The sequence below is a fragment of the Moschus berezovskii genome, chromosome 25 (assembly GCF_049115385.1).
Source record: "Moschus berezovskii isolate FMDL1 chromosome 25, NW_MosBer_1.0, whole genome shotgun sequence".
In the NCBI taxonomy this organism is placed as follows: Eukaryota; Metazoa; Chordata; class Mammalia; order Artiodactyla; family Moschidae; genus Moschus; species Moschus berezovskii.
The window spans coordinates 10901878-10917544 of NC_142484.1; the positions used below are offsets into that span (position 1 = coordinate 10901878).

The following is a 15667-nucleotide window of genomic DNA, read 5'->3' on the forward strand; positions in this document are numbered from 1 at the left end:
AATAAATTTTAAAAATATGCTGGCTTTGGGGCAGACGTGAAGAATGTAAGCGGTCAGGATGACAGGTCTGAAGAAGACACAGAAGCTGGCAGGAACTTTAAAAGGGATTAATTGAGACTAGAGCTGCAGGGGAAGAAATTCAGCAGGACACCTTCATTGCTGCCTCTATGTCCACACGGGGTCACAGCACAGCCAAGAGCAAATCTTGGGGATAGTCTCTACTTTCTCTTGAAGTGGATGAAATTCTAGGGACAGGTACCATAAAGAAAAGGCTACAAACCCCCACAATAGAAAATACATATTTATTATAAAATAATGTTTGTTTCATGATGAGAGTAGAAAAATAACACTATGAGCTACTTTAAAAGTTCTGGAGCTCAGTTTCTGAGAAGTGGGATAAGCAACTTTTGCATCACTCTGGAAGCACACCCTCCTGAGGCACCCTGTGCTCTTGCAGGACATGTAGGGCACAGCACACATGGGGGGCATGTGGCTCAGGTCCTTCTGGAAGCCCAGGGAGCCTGCAAGGTCCACAGAAGATGCTCTGGCCATGAAGATCAAAGAGGAAAACCTGAGGTTAGAAGGGAGCTGAGGTTCCGAGAAAGGCCAGGAAGGCACCAGCCTTTCCCCTCCCTATACTGGAGTGTAGAAGTCTCCCGGGCTGATGTTCCTGGTTGAGAAGATGGTGCCCAGTGGCCTTATGCTGGGTTTGTTCCCCAGGTGTCTGTGCCGAGGAAAAACTGTGACACTTCTCAGGACAACTTGGCCTGCCATTTCTCACTGGTGTGGCTGAAGTACCAGAGGTATGTATGGTCTCAGCCTGTGAAGGCTACTGGCTGAAGTTTTTGTACTTCACATCCTGTCCATACTGATGGCAGAAAGAAAGAAAATGTTAAAAAGCCAGTGAACAAGAGCAGCGGGCCTGAACTGTTCTATAATCCAAGCCTCTTGGCCCCAGAAAGCAAGAATATCTTCCCTCAGTGTGTAACTTCGGGAAAGACACCTTTCTCACCCTTAAACATCCTCTAGAGTCCAGACCCTTCAAGCTTTAGAAGAACAATGAATCCCTCCCTGGGATGGGAACCCAACCCTCAGGTGATGGGAAATGGCCCCTCAGCAGCAGTACCTGGAGAAAGCGGTCAGGGTGAGCACCTCAAGCAGGAGCTCGGAGCCACAGAAGAAGAGCAAGATGCTGTTCATGATGGCTTCCAGGCGGAGCACGTAGGTCTGCAGCAGCAGGTAATAGGAGGCCATCATGGTGGACGGGAAGGTCAAGGCCACACTAATACTGAGTGGCATCCTTCGCTGGCAAAGGTTTCCCTTTGTACCTGTCAGACACAGCCCATGGAGTCACCTCCAAGTGGCTTGCTTTCCTTGGCCTCAGAGAAAGAGGCAGGTGGGATGGGATGGACTGGCAAGCAGAGGCAAATGGTCCTGAATGGGGATGTGCAACTTTATTAACAGGTCCCACTGTGTTAAAAACAAGAGGCTTTGGAGCGGCTATGGGATCAGAGTCATTCGCAGAAAGGTCCTGCTCCCAGTGAAGAAATAATAGGATCTTTATTTGAGGAAAGATCTTTTTCATTATAAAATAATATATAATCATTGAACACTTATTAATTAATATAGAAAATATGGACTTTCCTGGCAGTCCAGTGGTTGACTCTGCTTCCACTGCAGGGAGCATGGGTCCAATCCCTGGCTGGGGAACTAAGGGCCCACGTGCCCCACGGAATGGCAAAAAAAAAAAAGAAAAAAATATAGACAATCATTTTAGAAAATATAGAATTAAAAGACCTCATGATCCACCCTCTAGAGAAAGCCATTATTACAGAATAAGGTATACTGTTTCAGACTTTTTTTATGTGTATAGTCACGTGTTATTATTTTCATTATTATAAAAGTAGAATCATACTCTGCATACTGTTTGGCAACTTATTTAACCATTTAACATAGATGTCTTTCCACATTAACTACCTTTTACTCTATCCTAACTCTTTCCACACATAACTACCTTTTTTAATGGCTATGAACAATTCATTGAACCAATATCATAATTTAACTAATCCTGTATTGATAGGTGTTTAGGTTGTTTCTAAGGTTTTGATGTCAAAAACTACGTGGCAATAACATCCTCATATAGATATATTTGTGTATCTGTAGAAGTGTGTTTTCAACCAGTTTTAGAAAGGAAATTGTTAACGTCTAAGAATATGAATTTTATCTGGTAAAACCATTAGCAAAAAATGTTATACTAATTTATACTCCTAGGGGTGTGGGAATATAAATACTCACATGACTGTGAGACCATACATACTGTTTCTTGCAGGTATTTGAATACTGGGCGTTTGGAAATCTTTTGAATCCGATGGGTGAAAATGTTACCTTGTTTTTCCAGTTTGTTCTTTGTGAGTTTGAGCATTTTATCATGGTTACTGGTCCTTTGTAATTATTCTTATGTGAACTGCCCATTAGGGTCCCTTGCTAATTTTTTTTTTTTTTGCTGTGCAGCATGCAGAATCTTAGTTCCCCAACCACGGATTGAACCCCTACCCCCTGAGTTGGAAGCTTGAAATCTTAACCACTGGAAAGCCAGGGAATTCCCTCCCTTGCTAATTTTTAAAACTAGCTTTTTTTCTTAGCATTTTATGTAAGCTTTCTTTATCCCTTGTGATATGTGCTGAAAGTATTTTTTTTTCTTCAGTGAGTTTAAAGAATATTTTCAGGGATGACATATTCTAACTAATAAGGGCTTGCTCTGTATTTCTGGGAATACAAAACTTGTCCTAGAGAAATTCTTGTTCAGAAAAATGAAGGGGATCTTAGTGCTGACCTGTGCAGGCATCTCCTGCCCCAGACATGGAGTTACAGCTGAATCTATTCTCCCAAGCAAACCAGTGAGAGGAACAAGGCACTCTTGTAACAGTTAGACAACTGGGGAGGAATTATCTAATATCATGTCACTGCCCACTTCTGGCCCTGCAGGGCAACAGACAGATACATCTTGACCCAAAATATGAAGCAGCTTGAAACTTCAGAGAGGGGGTAATGGGATATACCACCAGATTCAATCTCTGATTGGTGAGCCTAGGTTATGTACTTTTCCTTGTTGATCAGGTTACGGATACCAGCTCATCCCAGAAAGAATGGAAATATTCTTTGGACAAACACTCACCAAAAAATAGTCGAATTACTTCAATTCCGAGATACAGGAAGAGCATCACCACATCCAGGACTAGATTGGCTGTTGGGTATGGGAGCAGGAGACCTGCCAACACAAAAGTCAGAGTTTGCAAAAAACACAGAACAGTACGCAGGAGAACTCCCACAGGTGTGAGTCTTATCAGCTTTCCACGAACTACTTAGTGAGATTGTGGGCAGGATCTGTTAATCTAATGCAGGATGTGTTAACTCCTTGCTGTGGTTGCATTTCTGTTAAAGGCAGGCATGTTGTTATGGGGTTTTACTCCTAACTCGGAGAGTCTATGAGGACTCCACCCTCTATCATTATCAGCTGTACACGGGTACACAGACTGCTGAATAGCTTCCGGGGGTCATCAACGGGCTGAAAGGGGAGTTCAGCAAGAGGTGATGGGGGAGAGCTGGAATGGAAGAATCCCACATTTCCCAAACTCAAGAAATTCTTTCTCAGGAGCTTCCTACTAAATCATTCTCAAGAAGTCAGCTGATGAAAGAGACTTCTACCTTACAGTGAAGAGGATCCCTAGAGGGCAGAAAAGAATGAAAAATAGGAAGGTTTTTAGTGGGAGTTTGCTCTGCGCTGAAGTGGGAAAGGGATGTGGGCAAGGGTAGTCAAACCCCAGGCCTTACCTTTATACAGAAATATGAAGAGTTCCAGCAGGAAATAAGTAGCATAATACCACCCATTCAGAAAGAACAGAATTTCCAGCGGGGTGGAGGACAGCCGTTTACCTAAAAATGTGAACACAGAAAAAAGAGATGGGCTGGAGGGCAGCTCAACCTCAGTTATTTCAACGGTTTTGTGTCTAACTTGAAGGAAACACGAGGTCGCAGCTAATGGAAAGGGCCACTTGGGGCACTTCTGATTGCTGATGAGGAGTGAGACAGTGTGTGTGTGTGTGTAGGGTGTTCGTGTGTGTAGGATTTCTGTGTGTGTGTGTGTAGTGTCCGCTAAACTTGACTCTGGGCTTCGGCGCGAAAGTCAAAGCCCCTTTAAGATCTAACCTCGTCATTATTTGGGAAGGGAAAATGGGGTGCAGAGGCCAGCACTGGCTTGTTTGAAGTCACGCTGCAGATTTGTAACTGAGCTGGCCTCGAACAGGCCCGGCCAAGAATTTGGGGGAATCTGAGACCCGCACCTCGAGATCTTCAGGAACTCAGGGAGGGTGAGGCTGCTAGACCCTGCTTTGGACAAGTGAGGAGTGATGTCCATAACACCTGAGAATATAGGGTTTATAAAAGTCGAGCAATGGGAGAGAAAGAAGTGGAGTATAGAAGCGATCAGGACCAGCGACTCACACACCTCCGTAATCTCACCTCGCGGCGCCATCTCCAGTCCCCATGGAAACTGCATACGCGCCTACCTCTATCCTGGAGCAGCGAGGCGTTGCCGGAAGCGGGGGACGGAGCGGCCCGCGATTCTGGCCTCTCTGCCCGCCCATCACACTCTTTGGTTGCCTGGTGCTAAGGCCGTCTTGAGTCCGCGCGTGCGCGCAAATGGCCTTCGCTGGGGTTCTGACTGGCGACCTTCGACAGCACAGTGGCCACCCACCCAGCTGGAGTCCGCAGGCCGCCAGGACTGGGAGCAGCTGTTGGGCTTCCCCACCCAAAGTTTACAATGAATCGGCAGAAGTAGCCAATAGTGGTAATGTGACCACAGGGTTGGCAAATAGGCCCTAGCCCCACGATTCTCTTTACTAACGGTCTGAAAATGCACGAAAAAAGAAAAGTGAAAGTGTAGTCGTTCAGTCGTGTCCGACTCTTTGTGATCCTATCGACTGCATATAGCCACCAAGCTCCTCGGTCCATGGGATTTTCCAGGCAAGAATACTGGAGTGGGTTGCCATTTCCTTCTCCAGGGGATCTTCAGGACCCAGGGATCGAACTCAGGCCTCCGGCACTGAGCCACGAGGGAATCCCAAACAACGGTCTGACAATGCACAAAAGTGTTCTGCAAATGCGGGTTGGGGTTTGGGGTCTTTTGTCTAGCAAGCACTCTTTTGGGGGAGGGATGCTAAAGCTGAAACTCCAATACTTTGGCCACCTCATGCGACGAGTTGACTCACTGGAAAGGAGTCTGATGCTAGGAGGGATTAGGGGTGGGAGGAGACGGGGACGACAGAGAATGAGATAGCTGGATGGCATCACCGACTCGATGGACATGAGTTTGAGTGAACCAACCGGGAGTTGGTGATGGACAGGGAGGCCTGGCGTGCTGTGATTCATGGGGTCGCAAAGAGTCAGACACGACTGAGCGACTGAACTGAACTGAACTGAATAGGGGATTTAGTGCGTCCGATTTATCAAACAGGTACTTAGAAGACACCAGAATTAATCAGAGCTAGAGACAGAGGAGCCTGGTGGGCTGCCATCTATGGGGTTGCACAGAGTCGGACACGACTGAAGCGACTTAGCAGCAGCAGCAGCAGCAGAGGCTCCTTTGGCAACCCACTCCAGTATTCTTGCCTGGGAAATCTCATGGACAGAGGAGCCTGGCGGGCTAGACAACCCTGAGATCGTAAAGAGACTCCACTGAGCGACCGAGCAGGCAGGCAGAGGATCCTTTCAAGGAGCATAAATAAGACGGGGAAGATGAAACATGATCACCATGTGACCCCTGACTGCATGGGAGTTGGGAAGACGAAGGTGGGAACTGAGAGTTTTCAAGAGATGACTGGTGAACTGGGCTTTGAAACCTGATTATGGTTTGGAGCAGTTAGCATGTGTTACCGCCCACAGGGAAGCAGAAAGAAGAGTTTTGATTGGACTCAGGTTGACTTGATTGTCAGCCACTGTAAGGATAGGACAGAAAACATGGCACTCTCAAACCAGGTAATTTGAGTAGAGTGACTTTTTTTTTTCAAGTGTACAATTCAATGACATTAATTACATTCACAGTGTTGGGTAACCATCACCACCATTTTCAAAGCTTTTTTCATCATGGCAATGGGAAACTCTGTAACCATTAAACAGTAACTCCCCTTTCTACCTGTCCCCCTAGGCCCTGCTAACCTTTGATCTAATTTTTTTTATTTCTATAAATTTCCCTAGTCTTTATATTTTAAGTAAGTGGAATCATACATACTTGTCCTTTTGTGTTTGGCATAATTCCATTTAGCATGTTTTTAAGGTTCATTCATGTTATAGCATATCAGAACTGCTGCTGCTGCTGCTGCTAAGTCACTTCAGTCGTGTCCGACTCTGTGTGACCCCATAGACGGAAGCCCACCAGGCTCCCCCGTCCCTGGGATTCTCCAAGCTACATTCCCTTTTATGGCTGAATAATATTCTTGTGTGTGTGTGTGCCACATTTTGCTTATCCATCTGTTGACAGGTAGACATGAGTTTTCACCTTTGAGCTAGAAAAATGCTGCAGTGAACATTGGTATAGAAGTATCTGTGGAAATATCTGTTTTCAGTTCCTTTAAATATACATCTAGGAGGGAATTCGGAGAAGGCAATGGCACCCCACTCAGTACTCTTGCCTGGAAAATCCCATGGATGGAGGAGCCTGGTAGGCTGCAATCCATGGGGTCGTGCAGAGTCGGACATGACTGAAGCGACTTAGCAGCAGCAGCAGCAGCAGGAGGGAATTACTGAATTTTATGGTCATTCCATGTTTTACTTTAAAAAAAAAGTTTTAAAGATTTAATGTTCAGATTTTTTTTTAATGTGTTAAAAATTAATTGGGGCAAATTCTGTTACAGGTAGGGGTTAAGGAAATGTCAGTGTGGGGCACAAAATAAAGAGCAAGGCCTGGACAGTCACAGATAATCTGCTCTCTTATTAGTGGCATCTCATCTTGGGCAAATGACTCATGCTGTAGCAGCAGTAGCTGCTGACAAGATTCTTCCTTAGCACATCATAGAGAGAGGGCTTGGGTCTTTCAGAGAAAGTCCGATGGCCCTGGAGTGCTCCCGAAAGATTTCCACCACAGTACACCATACTTTTGCTCCTGCTGATCGTAACTCACCAGTGTATACTGGCCGAGATAATGCATGGCCTCTTTACCAGTGAACATTCACCTCGTGAACCTGCTGCTTACAAAGTCTTCACAAGTGGCGGTTTTGGTCATACCTGATTGGTTTGTTCTGGAGAGATCCTGCAAACACTTGTCAGATGTTGAACACTGGGCCGAGGTGGAAAATGGCGTCATTTTGGCCGTGAAGTGTCGTGAAGTCTGCTGGTAAGTCTTAACGGCCACTCCGGGAGCTGCTTTCTGCCGAGTCCGCGGGTGAGGGGGCGTCAGTCACTGGCCCTCTGGCCTTAGCAGCATTATGAAACAGTGTGTAGTCCCATATTTACCTTTTGAAGGAGCCATCAAGCTGTTTTCCACAGTGTCCGTAAGTATTTTACATTACACCAGCACTGTCCAAGGATCCCGATTTCTCTGCATCCTTACCAACACCTTTTATTTTCAGTTTTTAAAATTATTGTCATCACTATCCAAGTAGGTGGGAAGTAAAGTTTTGAGTGTGGTTTGGGCCTGGAACCTTTTGATGGAGTACTTGCACCTAGACGAACATCTCCTTGAGCAACAGAATACAAAGATTCTTTTGGATTTTAATGTATATAATATCATATCGTCAGAAAATAAAGATAATTCTACTTCTTACTTTTCAATCCCTGTGCTTTCAGTTCTTCAAGTACCTTATTGTACTGGCTAAGACCTCCAGTATAATGTTAAATAGAAGTGGTGATAATGGATATTCTTACCAAACATCAGGGGAAAGTATTATATTTCACAATTAATATGCTAATGGTAAACTTTTCTGTAGATTCTATCAGTTTAAGAAAGTTTCTTCTTTTTCTGATTTGCTGAAGTTTGTGATACATTTTACTGAATGTTGTCTCTGCATCTGTTGAGGCAATATGTTTTCCTCCCTTTATTCTGCTAATGTTATGAATTACATTGATTTTTAAAGGTATAACCAACCTTGCCTTTCTGGAAAGAAACCAGTTTGGTTGTGCAGAAAGGAGCTGACATAGCAGATCTGAGACTGCTATCCTTACGAAGTCCCACTTGCAAGGTTGGCCTTTGGCTGGTGTCTGTGAACTTGTATTTCAAAAAGGTTTCCATCAGTCCAGAATGTCTCACTGTGCCTCAATTGTTTGTGCAAACTATGTGGTTTATGCTGAACACCTGCTTCCTTCTGGAAGTCTGGAATTTTGGTACATAGCACGCCAGGCCTACCTGTCCATCACCAACTCAGACCTCCGTTGTGTTAACGGCAACATTGCGCTGGAACTTTTCCACTCGAACTCTACAATAATTTAAGAGTACATAAATCACTTAATGATTTGGAGACAGCATTGCTTTTCCATTTTTAAATTATTGGATTTTTGTTTAATTTCTTTTTAATTTAGTTTTTTTATCTATATTATTTGATTTAATCTGGTAGGACATTTGAAATTTATACAGCATCCAAATCAATTTATTTTGAAGGACTGACCACAGTTTGCAAAATATATAGCATTGCTGGCTCAGAAGGCAATGGCAACCCACTCTAGTACTCTTGCCTGGAAAATCCCATGCACGGAGGAGCCTGGTAGGCTGCAGTCCATGGGGTCGCTAAGAGTTGGACACGACTGAGCAACTTCACTTTCACTTTTCACTTTCATGCATTGGAGAAGGAAATGGCAACCCACTCCAGTGTTCTTGCCTGGAGAATCCCAGGGACGGGGGAGCCTGATGGGCTGCCGTCTATGGGATCGCACAGAGTCGGACACGACTGAAGCGACTTAGCAGCAGCAGCAGCAATTTTTAGGGCTTCCCTAGTGGCTTAGTGCTAAAGAATCCACCTGCCAGTGCAGGAGATGCAAGAGACTTGAGTTTGACCCCTGGGTCAGGAAGACCCCTGGAGCAGGAAATGACAACCCACTCCAGTATTCTTGCCTGGGAGATCTCATGGACAGAGGAGCCTGGTGTGACTCCATGGAGTCACAAAAGAGTCGGACATGGCTTAGCAACTAAACAACAATGAGCTTTTCTTAGATGCAGATTTTTTTTTTTTATCACGAATGAATGTTATGAATTTTGTCACAGATACAACTAATTAGTGATGAAATGCTTTTCCCTCTTTATTCTGCTGACTTGGTGAGTTTCACCCATTGAGTTTTAAATATCAAACCAACCTTACATTCCTGGGATAAGCTCCACAATCTACCTGAAGATTAATCAACTAACTTTTCAAAGAATTAACTTTTAGTTTCATATTTTTTTAATCTATTATTTACCCATGTTCTTTTTTTTTTCTGGTCTTATGTTTAATTTAGCCTTCTTTCTTCCTAATTTGGGCTTAATTTGCTCTTTTTCTGATTTAAGGTGAAAAATTAGGCGGTTTTAGATCTTTCCTGACAGAAGCTGCATCAGATGCATTCTTAAAAATTTTTATTTACTTGGCTATGTCAAGTCTGTTGTGGCACACGGGATCTCTGTGGCATCATGGGGAATCTTTCATTGTGGCACATGGACTCTCCAGTTGTGGCAGGCAGGCTTAGTTGTTCTGCGGCATGTAGGGTCTTAGCTCCCCAACCAGGGATCAAACCTGCATCCCCTGCATTGCAAGGTGGGTTTTTAACCACTGGACCACTAAGGAAGTCCCCATGATACGGATTTTAAATGTTGTATTTTCATTATGATGTAGTTTAAAGTACTCTCTAATTTCTGTTATGGTTTTTCTTTGTGCTGTGCTATATGTACTTAGTTGCTCAGTTGTGTCCAACTCTTTGCAACCCCATGGACTATAGCCCGCCAGGATCCTCTGTCCATGGGGATTTTCCAGGCCAGAATACTGGAGTGGGTTGCCATGACCTCCTCCAGGGGATCTTCCCAACCCAGGGATCATACCCAGCTCTTCCACATTGCAGGCAGATTCTCTACCATCTGAGCCACCAGGGAAGCCTGGTTTCTTCTATGATCCATGATGATTTACAAATATAATATTTAACTTGTAAATATTTAGTGGCTTCCCATTGTGGCAGTTATCAACATATTGGTCCTCAGTTTCAGACAACAGTTCAGTACCTGTTCTGCAGTCATGGACTAGACTGAAAGCATGTCTCCCTTTCAGTGAACACCATGTTAGGCTCCGTCAGTAGAAGGCACTGGATGGACACTGCAGGAAGAAAGGGGCTTTGCTTCCTTGTTCCAGCCTGCAGTGTTTTGGTTTTTCTTGCTCCTGCTGCCCAGTCAGAGGTGCATATGTGTGAGGACATCCAGCAGTGCTCTGCCCCAGCTGCATGCCGGCAGGGGATGGGGAGCTCACTGGTCTCTTAGTCCCAGCCCAGGCCTGGTGATCTTCACCTTGCCTCTAAGCCTCACACCTGCAGCATCCTGATCCCCTGTGTCCTCCTGCCCACCAGCCTTGACTTCCTGCACCCCAGAGGGTTATTTCCTAGGGCTCTTCCTGTGTGGACCCCATACCCTCCAGACTCTGCCCCTGCAGGAGTGCCTCAATTCTTCTGCACACCTGCTCACCAGCCTTGGCTTATTTCATAAAAGTGAAGTTTCCTTGGGTCCTCCCAACAGAGACACGATGTGCCCCTCATGGCATTCTACACAACATTTCATCTGATTGAGAAACTCATTTTGCAGCAAAGGAAGTGTGGCAATGGGCTTATGCCTCTGGAAATAACTGGTCTTAACTACACATACTTCACTGCCTGGAAGAAGGCGGTGTAATTGAAAAGTAGAATGATTCACAGTAAACTCAGTTATAGCATCAGTAGGGAGACAACATCCTGAAAGGATGGGGGTTCTAATTCACAGAATGAAGTATGTCTTTGAATCAGAGACCATTATACGGTACTGTTGTCCCCCCAGCCAGCACACATGGGTCCAGGATTCAACGGGTAGGAGTGGGAATGACTCCTCTCACTATCATACCTAATAAACCACCCCCAGAGTTTTTTGCCTTTTACACTGAAAAATTTGAGCCTGCTGATTTGGAGATCTTAGTTCTCAAGTGAGTCATGTTCCACAAGGAGACAGAACAATGTAGTATGGAACTGGAAAATGAGATTGCCACCTGGTCAATCTGGGCTCCTTATGCCACTAAATCAAAGAACACAAAGGAGGGGGGGCATCCAACCTACTGGCTAGAATGATTGATCCTGCGTCTCAAGGGAGAATTGTGTTGCAGCTACACAAGGGAAACAAGAAGACTATGTCTGGAAACCAGAGGGTGCTCTGGGGCACCTATTAGTACACCCACGGCCCCCCAAAAGTAGAACTCAGATCCTTTAGGAGTGAGGGTTTGGGTTATTCTAACAGTCGAGAGGGCTTCCCTGGTGGCACAGTGGTAAAGAATCCATCTGCAGTGCCAGAGACACGGGTTCAACCCCTGGTCCAGGAAGATCCCCTGGGAGATGGAGATGACAACCCACTCCAGTATTCTTGCCTGAGAAATCCCATGGACAGAGGAGCCTGGTGGGCTGTAATCCGTGGGTCACAAAAGAGTCGGCCACAACTTAGTGACTGAACAACAACAGGAAAAGAACCCAGAGCAGCAGCAGCAGCTCGAGCTGAGGGAAAGGGGATTATCAGTACAGGAATTGAAGAAGGAAGCCATGGTTATCAGCTGCAACTTTGTGACCAGTTACAAAAACAAGAGCTCTGGTAGTTTTTTGTGTTTCTTTGCTCCTTGCATGCATGTGTTTTTGGGGCTTCCCTGGTGGCTCAGTGGTAAAGAATCCGCCTGCATTGCAGGAGCTGCAGGAGATACAGGTTCAATCCCTGGGTTGGGAAGATTCCTGGAGGAGGGCATGGAAACCCACCCCAGTATTCTTGCCTGGCAAATCCCATAGACAGAGGAGCCTGGCGGGCTACAGTCCATAGGGTTGAAAAGAATCGCACATGACTGAAGCGACTTGACATGCATGTGTTTATTTGTGTATACCGACCATTTTCTCCTTTTTACCTTTCTATTGCCTATTTGTTGGAGGTCCACTTCATAATCTTTATATAATAGACTATTTAATGAGACCATGTCAAATTTGTGGAGTAATTAATATAGTCAGCTGTGGATACAGGGACTTTTGGGACTGTGTGTCTTCTCATTTTAGGGGAAGAGGGAGAAGGTCACTTAAAAAAATACATTTGTCTGTTTGACTGCATCGAGTTTTGGTTGAGACACACAGGTTAGATGAGGCTGCAAAATCTTACTTGTGGGGTAACCCTAATCCTAACCCTAGTTCCCTGACCAGGAATCGAACCCAGGCCTCCTGCATTGGGTCCAGTGCACCATGAGGGAAGTCCCAAGAATGTTGCTTTTAAGAATAGATATATGTTGTCAGTACATATATTCCCTGGTGGCTCAGAGGTTAAAGCGTCTGTCTCCAATGCGGGAGACCTGGGTTCGATCCCTGGGTCGGGAAGATCCCCTGGAGAAGGAAATGGTAACCCACTCCAGTATTCTTACCTGGAGAATCCCATGGACGGAGAAGCCTGGTAGGCTACAGTCCATGGGGTCGCAAAGAGTCGGACACGACTGAGCGACAGAACAGAACGGAACGGATATGTTGTCAGTAGGAATGCAACATGGAAGTTCACATAAGTGTAGAATGGTGCATGAAAGCTGAATAGCTGAAAAGACGGACATGAGCTCTGCATTCACCTTCAGAACCTGTCCTGTGATACCGGACTGGACTCGGCATTCCTCTTTCAGTGAGCACAACGGTAAGCCCTGTCTGTAGAGGGCGCTGGAGGGATACCGAAGGAAGAAAAGGGCTTGTCTTCCTAGCTCCCATAAGCTCTGATATGCTTTTCCTGCTCCTGCGCCGTGGTCTCAGTGGTGCAAGTGGATGTGTGTGAGGACAGCTAGGGTATCAGATGGTCCTCTCCAACCACATATCAAGAGCGGGCACTCCCTCGGCAACCTCACGAAGCTGATCCATGCCTGGTGACCACATTGCTGTGGCCCTCCTGTCGAGGATACCGCATGCTCCAGGCCTTGGCACACATGGCAGTTCCCAACTCTGTGCCCTTGCCCCCTCAGCCTTGTTTATCTCTGCCCTGGATCACTTTTCCCCCAGCCCTCAGGCATGGACAGTGTGTATCCATAGTGGGGCCCAACTCCACATGTCTGCTCACCAACCGTGGCTCTTCTCCCCAGAGGGTTGATTCCCATGGCCCTCCATGCCTGGCATGGACATCAGGCACTGCAGGCCTTGCGCACCTGTGGCATTCCAACTATTTGGGTGCACCTGCCCAACAGCCTTGGCTCATCTGTGCCCTAGAGGGTTGTTTCTTGCCTGGCAACTGTGAACCAGCTCTGCCTTGGGCAACCAGTGAACTACCACTCAGTGGGCTACCGTGAGGTCTAAACCCCAGATTTGGGGGTGGGGGACCCTACAAAATTTGTCCTCAGCCCTCAGGTACCCTTTTAGAATTCTCTTTACATTTTTATAGGGCTTTCCAGGTGGGTCAGTGGTAAAAAATCTCCTCGCTAGCGCAGGAGACACAGGAGATGCAGGTTCGATCCCTGGATCGGGAAGATCCCCTAGAGGAGGAAGTGGCAACCCACTTCAGTATTCTTGCCTGGGAAATCCCATGGCCAGAGGAGCCTGGAGGGCTACAGTCCATGGGGCAGTGGGGGCGGGCATCGCAGAGTCAGACACGACTGAGTGACTAAACAACATTACATTTTTATAGTTCCCCTCTTATAATTTAACGATTATATTAAACCTGCTATGTTTAAATTACTAGGTGGTTTCTGTCTTCTGATTGGACTTAGATTGGACCACCTCGTTATCTTATTGTTACTGATTTCTAACTCAATTCCATTATTGTCAAAAAACATGCTCTTTCTCCTTTTAAATGCACTGATTATTGTTTTATGGTTCAGCACGTGGCTTGCACTGGTCATTACTCTGTGTACATGGAAAACACTGCATTTTATATTCATATGTATTAAAATAATAAGAAAAACGTTTTAAAATAGTCTTTATATTTACTCAGATACTATTTCTAATGTACTTCATCCCTTTCAGAGGATCTGAGTTTCCATCTGTTATCATTCCCCTTCAAGCCAAATAACTCCTTTAGCATTTCTTTATAGAGCAGGATTGCTGGCAACAAATTCTCTCAGTTTAATCTTATATCTGAAGTATATTTTTTATAAACTTAGATTTCTGAGTTGACCTCTTTTTCTTGCAGCACTTTAGAGATGGTGTTACACTTTCTGCTGGCCTCTGATTTCTGGTGAGTAGGCAGTTGCTAATTGTTGTTCTTCTGTATGTAGTTTGTTTTTCTCTTGCTGCTTTCAAGATTTGCTCTTTATCTTTAGCTTTTGACTATGATGTTCCTAGATGTGGCCTTTCTGTGTTAATGAAGGTGGCCTTGTGGAGTATCTAAAATCTGTACATTAAAAAATAAAATAAAATAAAATCTGTACATTTCTTTTAATCAAATTTGGGAAAATTTTGGCTTTTTTTTTTGCTTTCTTCCTTCTCTTTGCCTTCGAGGCCTCTAATCATACATTTGTCAGACTGTTTGACATTACCTAACTGGCCTGGGAGACTTAAAAAAACCCTTTTTGTCTCTGTTCTGCAGTGTGGGGGAGTTTCTATCGGTCTACCTTCTAGTTCATTGACCAGTTCTGTAACCTCTTTTGCTGTTAAATCTATCCATTTGATTAAAAATGTTTCAGTTGGTGTAATTTTTATTTCCAGAGTTTCTATTTTTCAAAAGTCATGTTTGCTGAGGTTGCCTATCTTTTTATTCACTGAGAACATAATTTCACTGCTGCTTTATTATCCTTGTCTGTTAACTCCAGTATCTGGGTCACCTCAGTATTGGTGTCAGTTTTGAATGTTAAATTGTGGAGACTCTGGTTTGTATTATTTGTCTCCAAAGAGTGAAGGTTCTTTAATCAGGCAGTAAGCTTGGGTGGATTGTTGTTGTTGTTTAGTTCTTAAGTCCTGTCTGGCTCTTTTTTGACCCCATGGACTGTAGCCCTCCAGGCTCCTCTTTCTGTGGGATTTCCCAGGCAAGAATACTAGAGTGGGTTGCCATTTCCTTCTCCAGAGGATCTTCCTGACCCAGGGATTGAACCTCGGTCTCCTGCATTGGCAGGAATATTCTTTACCACTGAGTCACCTGGGAAACCCATTTTGGGTGGATACACAGTGCAAATCACACTTTTGGGGAAGCAGCTCCAATCTTGGTTTAGATTTTCTGTCTGTAGCTGAATTGCTTGAATCTGAACAACACATTTGTGGTCCAGAGCTTGGGCAGAGATGTAGGCAGACAGAACTTGGCGACTGCTGCCTCTTCCCTTCTGAGACTCCCATCTTTTCCTCCAGTGGCTTCAGCTGCCCTGGCTCAGTACTTGTACTGTGATTGTCCATCAGCATAATGTACCTACTGCTTTGTCAGCTGTCAAGTTATAAGCAGCAAAAATAGGAAACTTTCTCTGCACAATTTCCTCCGGAGTGTGAACTCCACATCAAACTTTCTGTCTCC

The 15667-nt window shown here is 45.1% G+C and overlaps 1 protein-coding gene and 1 pseudogene across 1 annotated transcript; both read right to left on the bottom strand.

The window, feature by feature from the left end:
• Positions 1 to 557: 557 nt before the first annotated feature.
• On the bottom strand, positions 558 to 4797 carry TMEM216 (transmembrane protein 216). Its single transcript, XM_055414973.2, has 5 exons — positions 4519 to 4797; positions 3832 to 3933; positions 3176 to 3268; positions 1127 to 1328; positions 558 to 868 (listed from the first exon to the last, which is right to left on the bottom strand). Exons 1-5 carry the CDS (start codon positions 4553 to 4555, stop codon positions 853 to 855), a joined length of 450 nt encoding a protein of 149 aa, XP_055270948.2. The 5' UTR covers positions 4556 to 4797; the 3' UTR covers positions 558 to 852.
• Positions 4798 to 6987: 2190 nt separating this feature from the next.
• Positions 6988 to 7357, bottom strand: LOC148773857 (protein Mdm4 pseudogene; annotated as a pseudogene).
• Between the last annotated feature and the right edge of the window lie 8310 nt (positions 7358 to 15667).